The following is a 14,871-nucleotide window of genomic DNA, read 5'->3' on the forward strand; positions in this document are numbered from 1 at the left end:
CTTGACAATCGGTGTGTAATAGAATGGGGGATGACTTTACACATAAAAGACTAAAGGATTTGAGCATTAAGGAATCTTAAAGGCCACAAAGTTGTCAGTATCTTTGATTTTCAAAACAGTTAAGATTTGAACAGGGCATTTTGTTTTTGATTGATTCAGCTAAAGTTCAGTTTTGACCAAATACAACCAGAACAGAATTTTATACAGGATGCTCGATGGGAATACAATTTGGAAATGTACTCCTGTGAGTTATCCGTTTCAGAGGATAAGGAGGTTCCAAAGGTTGCACTGGCCTCCCTTCCCAGGGTCAGCTCTCACCTGCCAGGCTTTTCAGTCCGTCTTGATCCCTCACCCCGGCCTCCAGCCCGGGTGGTGCTCCCCAGGGCAGCCCGCTCTCTGACCCTTGCTCAGAGTTCGCTGTATGTGATGGCCAGCGGCGGCGGGACCCTCGGGCTCTCTCCCGGGATCAACGCAAGCTGGATTTTGCTTTACTCAGGCCTGCTCAGGCCTCAGGTCTAGGGACATTTCCTGGCAGTTTCGTGTTTGGGAGGGATCAGTTCTGCTTTTGCTAAAGGTTACAAAAGCACAGGTGAGCGGCTGAGTTGGCACATGGGAAATCGAGTGTCACTCGCCACGACTGGAGCGCACAGCAGTAACGGGCGAAGCGGGTGGCACAGGTCCACCGAGTCCGGGGCGACTCTGCTTCCACGAGCGCGGCGGCGGGGTGTCACGCCAGGGCCGGGAAGGACAAGTTCAGACCCGCAAAGCGCCCAGATGACCTAGCACGGACGCCGCGGCGGCCAAGGGCCATCCAGCCCCATTCCCGACAGTGGTGTCGCCGCGCGCTCAACGCGCCAGGCACCGCGCACGTCGGGCCGAGGCCCCGGCGGGTGGCGTTCCCTCCGCACCCCCACCTGTTGTGAAGCTCCCCCAGCTCCTTGCCCCAGTGCTTTGGAAACTGTCAACGGCCAGACAATGTGACAGGCGACCATAAATATGCAGGAGAGATGCAGCCAAAAACGCAGACACACGGGGCTAGCGCTCGCGGGAGTCGGGGACCTGGAGCCCTGCCCCGGCCGCCGCGCCCGCGCCAGCGCTGCCAAGGCCGGGCGGGCGGCGCCGGCGCACTCTGGGCACCACGCCTGCAAAAGGGGCCCCGGGCGGGCGGCCGGACACCTCGCAGACGGCGGGCAGCTGGCGCCGCGGCCGCCGCCCCCGGCCTCCGCAGCCGACCCGCCGCGCGCCGCCGTCGCCGCGCCCGCCCCGCTCCCGCCGACTCCCGGGCTCGAGCCCCGGAAGCGCCCGCTCTCTCCGGTCGCGCGGCCCGGCGGCATGGAGCCCGGCGCGGGGTCCCGGCCGGTCGAGCTCGCCGCGGCGAGGGAAGCCGCCGCCCGCCACGGCGAAGGCAGGAAGAAGATGGCGGCGGCCGTGGCGGCGGCGGCGGCGGCGGCGGCCTCGCACGCGCCGCTGACGCCAATGGCGCGCGCCGGCCGGCGGGCTACGGATGGCGGTAGTGGCGGCGGCCCGGGCTCCGGCGAGGGGCGGGGCGAGGCGGGGAGGGGGCCGGCCGGAGGCGGAGGCCGGGCCGGCGGCTGGAGGGAAGCGGCGGGGACGGTTTGTTGTGCTCGGAACATGGCGGGCGTCGGCGACGCGGCCGCCCCGGGAGAAGGCGGCGGTGGCGGCACGGACAGTCAGGAGCGGGACGGTCGCGGCGAGGCGGAGCAGCCGGGCGGCGGCGGCAGCCACGGGCCTTCTCCTGCACCCCAGCACACGGAGACGCTGGGCTTCTACGAGAGCGACCGGAGGCGGGAGAGGCGCCGCGGCCGCGCAGGTGAGCCGGCGGGCGGGCCGCGTAGGCCGCGGCGGGGCGCGGGCGCCGGGCGCCGGGCGGCGGAGTCTGCGGCCCGCTCCTCCCGGCCGCCGCTGCTCCGGGTCGCCGGGCCGTGGGCGCGCGGAGCGGCCGCGTTCCCAGGCTGCCCGGGCCGCTGACAGCTCCCGGGCGGGCTGCGCGCGGCCGAGGCCGGGCGGCGGCGCCGGGCAGGTGTGCCCCGCGGGAGCGCTGCCCGCCCTCCGCCTGCCAGCCTGAGGCCGGCGGGCACCGCTGCCCCGGGAGCCCGAGTGGGAAGCGCGGGGCTCTCCTGGTGGTGCTCGCCCAAGGTGACTTTTTTGTTCCGTATTTTAAACGAACTTGAGCCGTAGAAACCTGTTAACTTGCCCTCCAAATAAATTTTTCACACACGCAGCTAGCAGTGTGGCAATGACCGTGAAGTTCGGTAGGTTTTTTTTTCTTTCTTTCCCCAGAACAAAAATGTTTAGCACTCCTCAAATGTTTCCGTGAACTTTTCCTAAACTGAAACTTAGACCAAAATAATAATAATAATAATAATTAAGAATTTTTTGCCACATGAAAAGATATGCATCACTTCTGAACCCTACTTTCAATAACCGCTTTTAAACTTGTTATAATATTACAATTTCTGTGAGCTCGACGATTTTATTGTTTTTGAAGAATTTTTAAAAATTGCTTTTGTATTCATACTGCATTTGGATGGTAAACTTAAAAGAAAGGAAGATCTTGAGGTATTTGTTTCATGGAATATAATTACAGTGTTTTAATTCTTACATAATTCCAAGTCTTGGACAGCAAACTGAACCATAGCTCCATTAAATTTCTTCCAACTAAAACATTGATTCTAGACTGACACAGCTGAATAGAGGCTGTATTAGCTGTTATTTCTTGCAGTTCATACACATAAGTGTTTAAGTTATAAGGTTGACTGCATCATTGATTGTTCCTGGGTTGAAATTATAGGAGTACTAAAAGGCCAGCAGGCTGATCAGATGAGCTCCTAATTGATTTGCTAATTCTCAGAACTGGGCATAAATTTTTGAATAGGTTCATATCATTGAGAACTTAAAGTACAAACTGTGCCTTGTTTGGTCTTTTTTAGTTAACCACTTGAAATTTCTCAACCATACTTTATTTGGTTTAGTTGTTAGTTAAACACTTGCTTGCTCGAGTCTTTTTGAATCGGCAGGATCTAAATAAGACAAAAGAATTAAATCTCTCAGCTCCCTGTTTACTTAGACTTGACTATTGAAAGCACTATGCAAATAGAAATAATCTGACCAGTTTTCACTGTAGTTTCTCTAAAATCTTTATGAGTTTCAGGAAAGCCAACATTTAGAAGCCGTTTTGTTGTTTGCGTGGCAAGAAAATGAAGTTATCGAGAGCCTTTGGTGGACACAGACCTTGGGCTGGTGGAATAGCATCTAATTCTCCTTCCCTGGCTCTTCTGGGGTGGGTCTGGATACCTGGACTCCATAGGTAGGACTTCATCATACCCTACTCCGGTTCTTCAAAGATCTTTGAACCTGGGTTTTTAACCCATGGTTAGAGTCCTCATTAGAGAGACATTTCCAGCTTTAGCTGTTGGGATGGTCTCCTTCCTTCACCATTTCCCTCAGTTTTGTGAGGAGAGACAACAGTGGTCACTCCTGTTTGTTAAGTCACACTAGCCTTGGGGATGGGACCTTAGGTGAGCATGTTCCCAGGAACATGTCAGCTGGTGACCACAGCCACTCTTGTTGCAGCCTGCACCTGCATGATCTCCTTCCTCTGTCCTCTGGTGTCTGCTCCTGCTGCAGCTCGTGTCCACCTGTAACTCTGATGCTGCATTGGTGGAAGCGTCCCCACTAGATCAGAATTCGTTGGCCATTCTCCCTCCGTTCACCCTGCTCCTCCAGCACTGTCCCTTCACTGCTCTGTAATTTTCCCTTCCTTTCCAGATTTTAGAAAACTGTTCCCTGGGCCCAGGGGCCTTTGAGTAGCACCACCTAGTGTCAGACATAAAGCATTTCTCCCCGGGTCAAAGGAGTCTTAGGAAGCAGCAGTCATACTGAAGGCGATACTACTAGTCCATTCTTCCTAGTAAGTCCTGTGCACTTGTGCTGATATCGCCTCTACAAGTCGGGTCACCCTTTGTTTTTCCTTTTCGAAAGTCACAATTTAGTGTCTTGGTGGCTTAAACATCACTTAGTTCCCGACTTCCCTTAATCATTTCTTCTAGGGGAGTTAGGGCTTTGGTTATAAGACATTTGTCGGTCAGTCCTCATAACCTAGGATTCCTCAAGTAAATGTATGGTTTAGGTGCTTTTATCCATTTTCTCTCCATCTGAGTAAAATTAAAGTTTCTTTTTTTTTTTCCCTTTGATTTTGTTCCTGATCTTCTTGATTTATATGCTTAGAAAAATAAATATATACATATATATTTATATGTATACCAAATACATTTATCTACTTTAGGTGTGGTTTTCTTATTGTTTCTTTTCAAACTCTCCTCTCTGTCCTCAGAATTCCCTTTTTGACTGAGATACTGCTTGGCAGTAGGCTGAAGCTTGTCTCTGATGCTGGTACTTGGACGTTACGAGAGGGACAGATCCCTCTGACTATTCCTAAGTGTGGTCACACCTTGAACACTAGGAAGATGGTCATCCAGACTGCACACTCACCTCTTCAGTTTTCTTTTTTCCTATTCTTAAAAATGCTGTATTTTCCATTTTGCTCTTTGTCATAAGGACAGATAATGAGAACTGCATATCATTTTGTAGTTGTCCTTGTTCCCCTTTTGTCTCATCCACAGAATTCCTAGGAGGGAAATATTCACCTTTGTATATTGGCTTCCGGCAGGTCACCTTTGGACTGAGAGTTAGGCAATCTGTGTTCTTGGCTTGGTTCAGTCATTGAATTGCTTTTGTAGCCTGTGCTTGTTTAGACGGCTTGCCTAATCCATTTGGCTGTTTCATAATGTCACTACTAAATAGTACCTAAATTATCTAAGGCGTAGTCACCATGGAGACCTAACAGAAGGCTTAGTGTGAGAGATAAGTGTAACACCTGCCAGTGAGACTGGAGCAATAGCTTCCTAAGCAAGTGTCAGGTGCATAGGGATCAGTATTCCTGATAAACAAAAGGCTAAATTAGGTTGGGCGAACAGTATAGTTTCTAATGAGAGTAGTGCCAGGGGCCCGTTTTCCTTTTTTCTTGGCCACTCCTTCTTCCGGAGCTTAGACTCATTTTCTGTCCTTTGGTTCTTTTGTTTGCTTACCCATCATTGGACCTCTTGCTTGATCTCCATAAGAGGCTGGGCAGAGGCAGGAGAAAGGACTGAAACTCAGAAAAGCCAGTAGATCTGCTCTTTAGGAATTCACACAGAAGATTTCCAGTGGGGAAAAAGGTTCTAACTATTTGTATTCCTCATGTCTTGTTATTTTTGTAATTGAAAAATTTAAGTTCTTCTTGCAGATACCCCCGTGGTGTTGAAATGTTTTCATTTAACCATCCTTCACCCTCTGTAGAATAACTGTACAATTACCCCTGTGTTCCAAACTCATCCTAGTGGATGACTAAAGGCCACGGATTCTGAAATTGTGCCCTAAAGTCAGTTAATTTCTTATTTACAAAGGAAAATAAAAATAATTAGAAAATTGACTGAGAAATTACTTGGAGTAACCACAACCCTGCTACAGATAAGTAAAATTAGCTGCTTTTCTCTGACAACCTATTGTTCTGCTTTTAAACTTATCACTTGCTCTACTAATTAGCTCGTGTAAGCTAAACAAAGTGAAGTTATTCACTTTGGTCTCTGATCAATTCATTGTTTTGACTTTTTTAATTATTTAACTGTAACATAGTTTACCCTTAAAAATTCAGTCCTAATGGCTCATTTGTGGTTCAGTGTGACAAATACATTTTTAAAAAGTCTCCAGAAAGACTTATGGCATTCACAATCAGATTATTAGTATTCTGTTCCCATTTTTAATCCTTTACTTTGTATTCTGTGACCTTGGAAAAAGTTATTTTTTAATTTATTTCTGTACGTATTTTCCATCTCTAAATTCTTGAATATTCTGCCTCTTCTTTATTTTCCTAAATGAGACTATAAACATTTTTTTGAGGATCATAATAACTTGAATATACTATGAAAAATGGTTCCTTTGCTTACATTTGAGTTAAAAGGGCAGAATTACTGTTATGTTGATTCCCTAGTCTGATTTTTAATTTGCCTTTCACAGGGGTGTGCCTTGCATTTATGTAATAAATTTATATTTACTGTTTAATGTAATTGTAGTAGAGTTTATAAAAGCTTTCAGTTAAAAAGGCTGGAGATTTGCATGTTTCATATTTTCTTAACAGTTAACTAGTATTACTTTCCAATTTTTTTCACTGAGCAATGCTATTTTAGGAATGATATATTTAGACATATTACTGAACAGATAAATATATATATGATTACTCATTACTTTTAATTAATACTTCTTTGTCCTAGGTTCTTCTAAAATAAGCTATCTCAGAAAAAATAATTAAGCATAATAATAATTCTTTTAAGGGTGTGGAAGAAGCAATTTATACTATACTCTTTTTCTGTTTGGATTATAGAGGAGTTTCATGGGGGAGCTGAGAATTGAATAAAAATATGCTGGAGGAATTGATTTGTATTTATGATTGGTATTATTTTCCTCATGTTAAATATACACAATTGATAAACAAACCTTAGTTTTAATGTAGAAGCTCTTATGTTATAATTAAATGGTAAAATACCTCTATTTTTAATAGTTTTTTTCTGAATGTTGTTTTTTCTTCCTAAGATCTAAAATAAATATTTGGATTCTTTTGTTTTGGAAAAGACTGCTTTTAAAATGGAAAGGTGGATGTCTGACATAACAGATGAGAGTGACTCCTTTGCTAAGAAAGAATGAAATGGCACCAGACACAGGAAGAGTGAGGCGTACTCCTCTAGCAGATTCTTTAAGGATGGACACAGGAGATTAACAGTAGCTCTCCTAAGTAATGACCAGAAAGTGATACCCCAAATTGCAGGGCAGATAGTTGAGACAGGTGTGCAGAGTGCTAGAGAAGAGTGTTTAACAAAGAAAAACCGAGACGCAGGTACGCTTGGATGCCACCAATGGGTACAAGCTGCAGAATACAGCCTTGCAGGGGTCGGGGAGATCAGAAGTGTGGTGGGGCAGCGCCATCCCCTTCCTTCTACAGGACTCAAGTCCCAGTCTGGGCTAGGTGGTGTTCTCTCAGTGACTGTTGAATAGGTGCATGATGGTTTGAATGTAGGGGAGAGAGCATGCTGGACGTGGTTCAAGATCTGGGTTCTGTTCTGGTTTTGCCCTTAACTTTTCCATGATTTTGACCATGTGTTTCTTAATTTTCTCAGCTTCTTCATTTGCAAAATGTGAATGCCATTAACTGTGCTCTTTAACTCTCATAATTGTTGTGAAAATTACATGAAGTAATGCAAGCAAGGCCTTTGTAAACTGTCTTGTGCCTCAGCATGAAGGCTCCTCCTGATCCTTTGAACAGGGCTTCTTCTCCATGAGTTGGTGAGAGGAGGTAAAGGAAAGCTCTTAACAGTTGACACCTCGAGGCTTGGGATGTTTTGTTTTGTTTTGCTTGTTTCTCATTACTTATTGTATCTTCTAAAACTGTTCTCCATCCCATCAGCCTAGCGTTTATTGTGCTCAGAGACAGCCCCTTCTGTCAGCTCACTCAGGGCTGGACATCAGGAATATAGGGGTGCATGGCATTTGCTCTCAAAAAATTCATGGTCTCCTAAAGCAACTGAATGGTGAGTGGTGTGGTGTCACAGAAGTCAGCCCAGGTGCTGTGGCAGCACAGGGAAAGGGGAGTGCCTAGTTTTCCAGAAAGAACACAGGCTCCTCTTTACAGCTCCTGATAGTGATAGCATAAAACAGTGGCAAAGGGCTCCTTCTTAGGGACAGACTTCTTGACTTTGAATTGTGGCTCAGCTGCTTGTTTTCTTTGAGACCCTCTCTGTACCTTATTTCTTCATCTGCAAAATGGGCATAACTCTAGAGCCTGTTTCATAGTTGTGGGGGTGTCAAACTATGTTTTTATCATTTGATGTTTTAACGTTCTCTGTTATAGTATTAAAATTGGTTTTAACTAAAATTCTTATTTCTGGAGGTAGACTCCTGACTCTCTTGTTAGTTAATCTATAATATAGTTGAAACACTGTGTTTCTTACAGAAAACTGTTTACTGTTTAACCATAGGAGCAGGACTGCAGAAATAGCATCAGTAAATGTTAAGTAATGGCCAAGCCAGCAGTGGCGAATACTGTAGAACTTGTTAAATGAACGATAAGTGGTTCACGCCATTATGACATGCTTTGTGGTTTTCATATGCATCCATATAGATATGGTCAGTCCCTCAGTGATCTCTGTGGAAGGCAGGCAGGAAGCAGGTGTCACAGCTGCCTGAGCATCAGTTTTCTCTTCTGTGAAATTGAGATCTCCCACTCGACCAGGGTCACAAGGCTGAAGTGTGAGAGGGTCTTTCTGGAGCTCCTTCTCCTTGCTGACCCCATGCTCTTCTTGGGGTCTTAACAACTGATTATAGTGAAAGCCAGCCTCTGCAGACACCAAGGGGGACACCACCATGGAAGGTCATTTTCCAAATAAACTAGATAGCTGTCTTAAGCCTTTTTATTCAGTTTACTTTTTTAAATTTAACGATTACATGAGGACCTGTGTCTCTGTCTCTTTACCCAGAAATCAGACCCTGAGGCTGCCCAGCTTCTGTCCCCGCACTTATGTGCATGGTGAGAATCTCCCTATGGGGTGCCCAAGGCTCTCCTGGCTGACTGCACTGTGGCACCTCTTCTCTTGGGGCCTGGGTTCAGGCACCTGCTATGCCACCCTTTACCATCACTGACCCATGAACAGAGTAGAAGATGGTATCTGTAAGTGCCAGCTGAGTTGTCCCGGTTTTCCTGTTTTAGGATCTCTTCTCTTCCAGAGAATCTGGATTTCTCTTCTTTTGCCTTTGGATTTCTGATTCTCTTTCTTAAAACTGATACTTTGTTATTTATGAAGCAGTTCCACTAATGATGGACATCTTGATTAATTCTACTTTTTGTGTTCATACAGGTCATCTTTAAATGTGGTATCACTAACTCTCCAAACAGATTATGAATCTAGTGTTTAAAGGTGTGTGTGTGTGTGTGTGTGTGTGTGTGTGTGTATGCACACTTAAAAAGAACAGAAAACACAAGCCACTTAACATGATGCTGGTAAAACTAGGGCTCTTTTCCAGCACCAGAGGAGTGAGCGGTTTCAGACTCCCTGTTTAGGCACGGTTCAATCTGCTTCTGAGGACGTTTTTGACTATAAACGCTTTCCCCTCACAGGCAGATTAGCTCCTAGAACTCAATGCAAGATGCAGCTCCTTAAGCAGATACACATAAATGAAATCAACCTTCCCTTGTCATTTTAGGAGGAAACTTCAGTACTGCAATTGGTAGAAAAAGCACAGGCCAGCTCAGAGCAAAGAGAGCAGTTTGAAACCTTTTGGTATCCTGAGTTTTGGAAAAGAACTTGGTCTCTGTGGAGTAGGAGAGGGAAGGAAGGGCTGATGGGAGGCCACTGAGGTGGTGGGCTGGGTAAACCAAAGCCAGGCATGCTGCCAGGACCCCAGGCAGAGAGACTTTAACCCGCTTTGGCCTTGCCCTCCTCATCTGGGATGAGAGGCAGTTGGATGGATTTGCCCCTGAGGAACAGGAAGCTGGGTAGATGGGAAGACTCTGGGAAAGGGAGGGGGTCTAACTGTGGGTGGCTTGGTGCAGCTGCTGTGACTGTCCTGGCGTAAGCCTTCATGCAGGGAGATGCCATCATTGGCTGCTTGTGCCAGTGGATCTGAGACCGCGGGTGCAGTGTTCACGTGGCTCACGCAGCGTGGGTCTTGACCTCCAGCAGTGCCTTCCAGGGCGCCTGGTTCCCTTGGACTATCCGCATGTCCACCTGATAGATTCTTGGTAGCTACTCTTTTCCTCCCCCATCTCCCCATCAGTCCAGACCCTGTGTCCCCTGTAAGACGCAGGACTGGGCTCTGGAAAAACACTTTTTGGACTCTCCTGGCTCTTAGTAAACATTCCTTTCCATGTGCTTTGGCGTCTCCAGTTTACACCACATACAGCAGCGTTTGCTGGTCACTGTGCGTAGTTTGCTTCTAGGAACAGAATTCTAGATTGGTTCTCTTCTGGTTTTACGTGTATTACTGTGGCCCCAGCTAGCCTGTATGTTCCTTGATAAACACTGTTCTTTTTGTTTTGTGTTGTTGTTTTTTTTTCTGTAGAGCTTTCATTGTTGAGGTTCCTCAGTGCTGAACTAACAAGAGGGTACTTCCTCGAACATAATGAGGCCAAGTATACAGAAAGAAGAGAAAGAGTGTACACTTGTATGCGAATACCAAGAGAATTGGAAAAGGTACAATTTTATTTTTCATTTCTGGACATCATTTTGAAACTTACGTCAAAGTGTTAATTATGCAAAAACTGTGACGATTTTCAGTTGAGTTTCTAAAATTGGAAATGACGTGATAAGTAATTAAGTATATTAGGGAAGTAGGAATTGCTTTATAGGAGGAAACTTTAAAAAGTTAAGTTGTTAATGTTAGAACCACTGATTGATAGTATAATACATTTTGTCAAAACTCTTAACTTTGCTATCTACTAAGCTATCATATTTATGCCATATCCAAATAACTTTCTCCACTTCTGTACTCTTATAATCCCTTCAATTTTTTTTTTTTTTCACTAGAAGCGGTATTTTTTCCGCTTAGCATGAGAAATCATTTAATCTCAGCCTTTTTAAGGTCTCGATCTCTTAGAAGCCCCATATGTAAGACATAAATGACAGTTTGCTTGACCCTTCCAGAAAGTGTCACTGTGAGTATGAGCTTAGTAACAGCATCAGGAAACTTCCCATGCCTAGTCCCCAGCCTGTCTCGCCCCTCAGGGCTGATCCTACAGGACACAGCTCCCTCTTTCCTCTGGGTGCTGCTAGAGTTGCTGAGTCTGAACAATTGCATATTTACTTGCTAGAAGAAAAGAAGTAAGAAATGATTCAGCTGGGCTCTGTAGAAACCTGTTTTCATACCTCACAGGAACAGAGCTCATCATGGTGCCGTTGTTTCCTGGGATCATGCTTTCTGTGACAGTGGCGGGAGCTTTGCTGGCCTGCTCCGTCAGTGCAGGCTGATAACAAGGCATGGTAGGCTGTGGGAAGCAGGGACCTACCTGGCTGGTGTGGCTAATGCATTTTTTTTTCTGACAGTCCATCAGCGTGGTAGAAGGGTGACTGAGGGCAGAGTGACTGTTTCAGAAGCATCCCTTTACTAGGTTCCTGCTGGAGTGCCTCTTGCTGCGGTTTTAGGGAGTTCTGTATTTGGGTGGGATTTAGAGAACGGGAGAGGGGAGCCATCAGGGGTGGAGAGAACAGATGTGACAGTGGTCTGCTGGCCTTTGAGAGCCTCAGGCAGTATACTAGTTCTGCTGCTTTTCTAGGGAGGGGGAGTCTGGGGGAGGAGCCCGTTGAGTCCAGGGCGCTGAAGGGCGAAGCCCAGGCTGGAGGGTCACATGAGACTCTGCCACACCCTCCTCCACCAGGCAGCAGCTGCATTTTATGTACTGGGTTTATCTTAAGATTTTGTCTGGGGGTGGGAGGAGGGGAGAGAGAAGTTTTTTCTGCTTATAAAAAAATAAAAGGTGAAAACAGTTCTTACACACTTGGAAGTGAGAGCGAAGCCTTGAGGTGAAGTGGGAGGGCATGTGCAGAGCAAGGGGAGGACGGTCAGTGGGGCCTGTGTTCATCAGGACCAGGTTGGCACACTCCCCTCTACCTGGCCGGCCTCGGCCCCCAGAGGGAGTTTTTCTCCAGGCATCCGAGCAGTGCTGAGCTCCCATTTTCTCTGGGAGTACAGAGAGGGATTTGCCTGCAACCCACAGTCAGTCTTCAAGAGCCGGGGCATTGCCCCAGAGCAACCCTTCAGTTGCCCATCCTGTGGCACAACCAATGAGCAGTGGCGACATCCGGTCGCCTGCTCAGGCTCCTGGGCACGTTCAGACAGGTTGAGTCAACACTATTCATATACAGTCGGAATAATTTTCTAATCATTTTCTTTCCTCTGAAAAAAGATTCTGGTTGTAGGTGTTTTTAGGAAAATGTGATGTCTTATAACAACACTTCAGAAGATTTAAAGCTTAAATGGACAAAAGGCTGTCACATTTTTCAATTTTGAGCAATCTGCTTAACTTTCCTTTTTCATTCTTTGTGGTCATATACAACACCAGGGCACCCCGACACCATCACGGAAGCCTGGAGCCCGTCCGCTCCAGCGCACTTCCCGGCGCATCCCTGCTCCCCGCTCTGAACTCCACCAGTCTCTCTGAAATCCATTTACAGTTTGGGGATTTTTTTGTTTGTTTTCAGTTAGTGGCAAGGAAAGTTTGGTCAGAGTCATTCCACTGTTCTTCCCTTTTCCGTCCCTTCTTCCCCCTCCTCTAATCCCCTTCATCCTCTACCATTCTTCCCTATATTGTGATGAAATTCCCTCTCCCCTTTTATTTTATTTCTCTTTCTTTCTTTTTCTTTTTTAAATCTCCTCCCCACCACAGCCACTTTATTTTGAATTATCTTCCACAAATCAGAGAAAACATTTGACCTTTGACTTTTGGGCACTGGCTTATTTTCACTTAGCATAATAGTCTCCAGTTCCTTCCGTTTACAGGCAAATACTGTAATGTCATTCTTCTTTATGGCTGAGTAATATTCCGTTGTGTTTATCGACCACATCTTCTTTATCCATTCATTGATCTCCTTAACTTCTAAGACCAAGTGAAATGTAGAACAAAGCAGAGTTAGATTGCAGTTTAATTCTAGGCTTAAATGTCTTGCATAATAGCATGAATTTATTCTGGTATCTTTAAGACTTATTTTATACAGGCAGGCTTTCATTTAACACTATTATTGTAAACATTAATTTCAATGATATTTTATTGGTCTCCTTTTAGTTTACATTGTATATTCTAACATGTAACGCTTTACCCATCTGTTTTTTCTTTTTCTTTTTTTTTTTTTGAAAATACTTTGGTATTTTTACTTAATATTTTCAGGAAGATAAACTTGAAAATTAAAGATCAGATTGCTTTTTATAAAGGTTGTAAATACTACAAAGCATGTAATTAATGTTTGTCCTTTAAGGTCACAAGAAAGATCAACTCAGTATCTCCTACCAAACCTGTTTGTTAATGTAAAAGAAAAGAACTCCAAGATTTTTGGGTACTTTCATCACTGGACTAAACTCATCCTTGACATCTAGTAAAGGCGAGTTGCTTGTATATGTGAAGTAGTATTTCCAGCCTTTCATTTGTACTTTTGTTTTCACGCTTGAACTTCTTATTTTAGGGGGGCACTTCTTTTCCCCAGCACACACACTTCCCAGCCCTCACACACATTTTGGGAGTCTTATCCCAGACCTGCTGCTAAAACCTCTTGGTCCACTTGGTGAACTTCATTTTCTGTCTGTACAACCAAGGAGATTGAACGACCCTTTCTCCGAGCTGTGAATGGAGAGCCCGGAGGAGAAGCGGTTAAGGGGATGGCCTCTGAAGCCAGGCTGCCTGGCTTGGGACCTGGGCCCATAGCTGATGAGCGCTGAGTCCTTGAGCAGCCTCGTAACCTCCTGTGCCTCAGTGTGCTCCGCGGATGTTGGTCGTTGGTCACGTGGTGGTCCCTGTAGAGGCGCTTTGAAATCCGCAGCAGTCCTTCCCTCATGCACATTGGGAGATGCCTACACATTGAAGAATTCCCAGGAAGGGAATATCAAGTGGGAGAGCTCAGTTCTGTTTTTATGAGGGGCAGAGAGATCAACATCCTGGGAAAAGGATCCCAGAGTCTTTCAAAATAATGAACTTAATCAAAGTATCAGGTTGAGCCTTCCTGTTAGTCCGATGGAGGTGTACTTTATGAAAATGTAGGAGTATCTATTGTTTCACCTCCATTTCAGCAAAGCAGTCCTGGAGCGTTAGTAACTCACTGTGAAGTGAGGAAACGAGTAGATCCTGCTTACTCAGACCCATGTTGATGGCAGTGATTTCTTGGGCTCCTACTCAATTTCTGATTTCATGAAAACATGTTTGGAGAATCATTCCTCTAAATTCTTCTCATGACGAAGCCGTTGTTTGTGACCTTCCCTTGCCAGATGTCTCCCCACATGGCTGCTTAGAAGCAGGAAGAACACCAGGGTAGACGTCACAGAATTTCAGCAGCTGTGGCTGGGTTTCTCCTTGGCACCACAGTGTGTCACCCCTGCTGTGACAGTGGTGGCTGCAGCCTCCAGGCTCCTGCAGTTGTCTTAGCTCTCTTAACAGTGCCCCAGCCCCTCCAGAAACTCAGAGGAGAGGGAGGAGCAGCCCGGTGTCCCCAGCCCCTGCAGCATGGTGAAGCCCCTGCTTGCTCTGGGGCGTATCAGACAAGCCAGCAAAGAAAAACTTAAGGGCCCCTTTCACTGAGGCGTTTTAAAGATGGCGTGGGAACTTGGTACTGTGGGGCTGTTATTTAGTAACTTATTTCTGTCACGTTAGCTTTGTAAACAGTCTTGAACCTCTGTCTTCCTTTGCTTTGTGCTCTGTCAGGTCCCCAACTGATACGTCCCTTCTTACCTGCCCCTTTGCTTACTGTCAGCCTTCTGTGATGCCACTGATCACTCCCCAGAAAGGAGATCTGAGTCTGGGAGCTGTGCAACCACTCTCGGCAGCAGCCTCCCTTTATCTGCAGCTCTGAAGACCCCGCGCCTTAGTGACTCAACTTGCTGTGGAACCTGAAGACTCCCCCACCCCCATCTCCCAGCCCTCCCCAGGAGCTTCACTGCCCTCTCTGTCCCTGGCAGGACACCAAGTAATAGCTCACGTCTGGTGGGTTGTCATGAGTCGTAAGCTGTCAACATGGATTGGAAATAAGTAGGAAAATCCCAAGATCATTCTATGTGCATGATCTTTCT

At 46.3% G+C, this 14,871-nt stretch overlaps 1 protein-coding gene across 3 annotated transcripts in view; it reads left to right on the forward strand.

The window, feature by feature from the left end:
* Nucleotides 1-974: 974 nt before the first annotated feature.
* The window catches only part of Tapt1 (transmembrane anterior posterior transformation 1), a 54,633-nt gene continuing 40,736 nt past the window's right edge, over nucleotides 975-14,871 (forward strand). Inside the window, exons 1-2 of one of the 3 annotated variants that reach the window (XR_007110492.1) lie at nucleotides 975-1,831; nucleotides 10,168-10,298. Coding sequence is in view for 2 of the 3 variants with exons in the window: in XM_047566318.1 (XP_047422274.1) it covers nucleotides 1,333-1,831; nucleotides 10,168-10,298 (630 nt within the window). In the remaining variant the exon portion in view is untranslated. The remainder of the gene's footprint in view (nucleotides 1,832-10,167; nucleotides 10,299-14,871) is intronic. The other 2 variants (XM_047566318.1, XM_047566320.1) reach the window with 2 other exon arrangements.

Source organism: Sciurus carolinensis, chromosome 10, assembly GCF_902686445.1.
Source record: "Sciurus carolinensis chromosome 10, mSciCar1.2, whole genome shotgun sequence".
NCBI classification, from domain to species: Eukaryota; Metazoa; Chordata; class Mammalia; order Rodentia; family Sciuridae; genus Sciurus; species Sciurus carolinensis.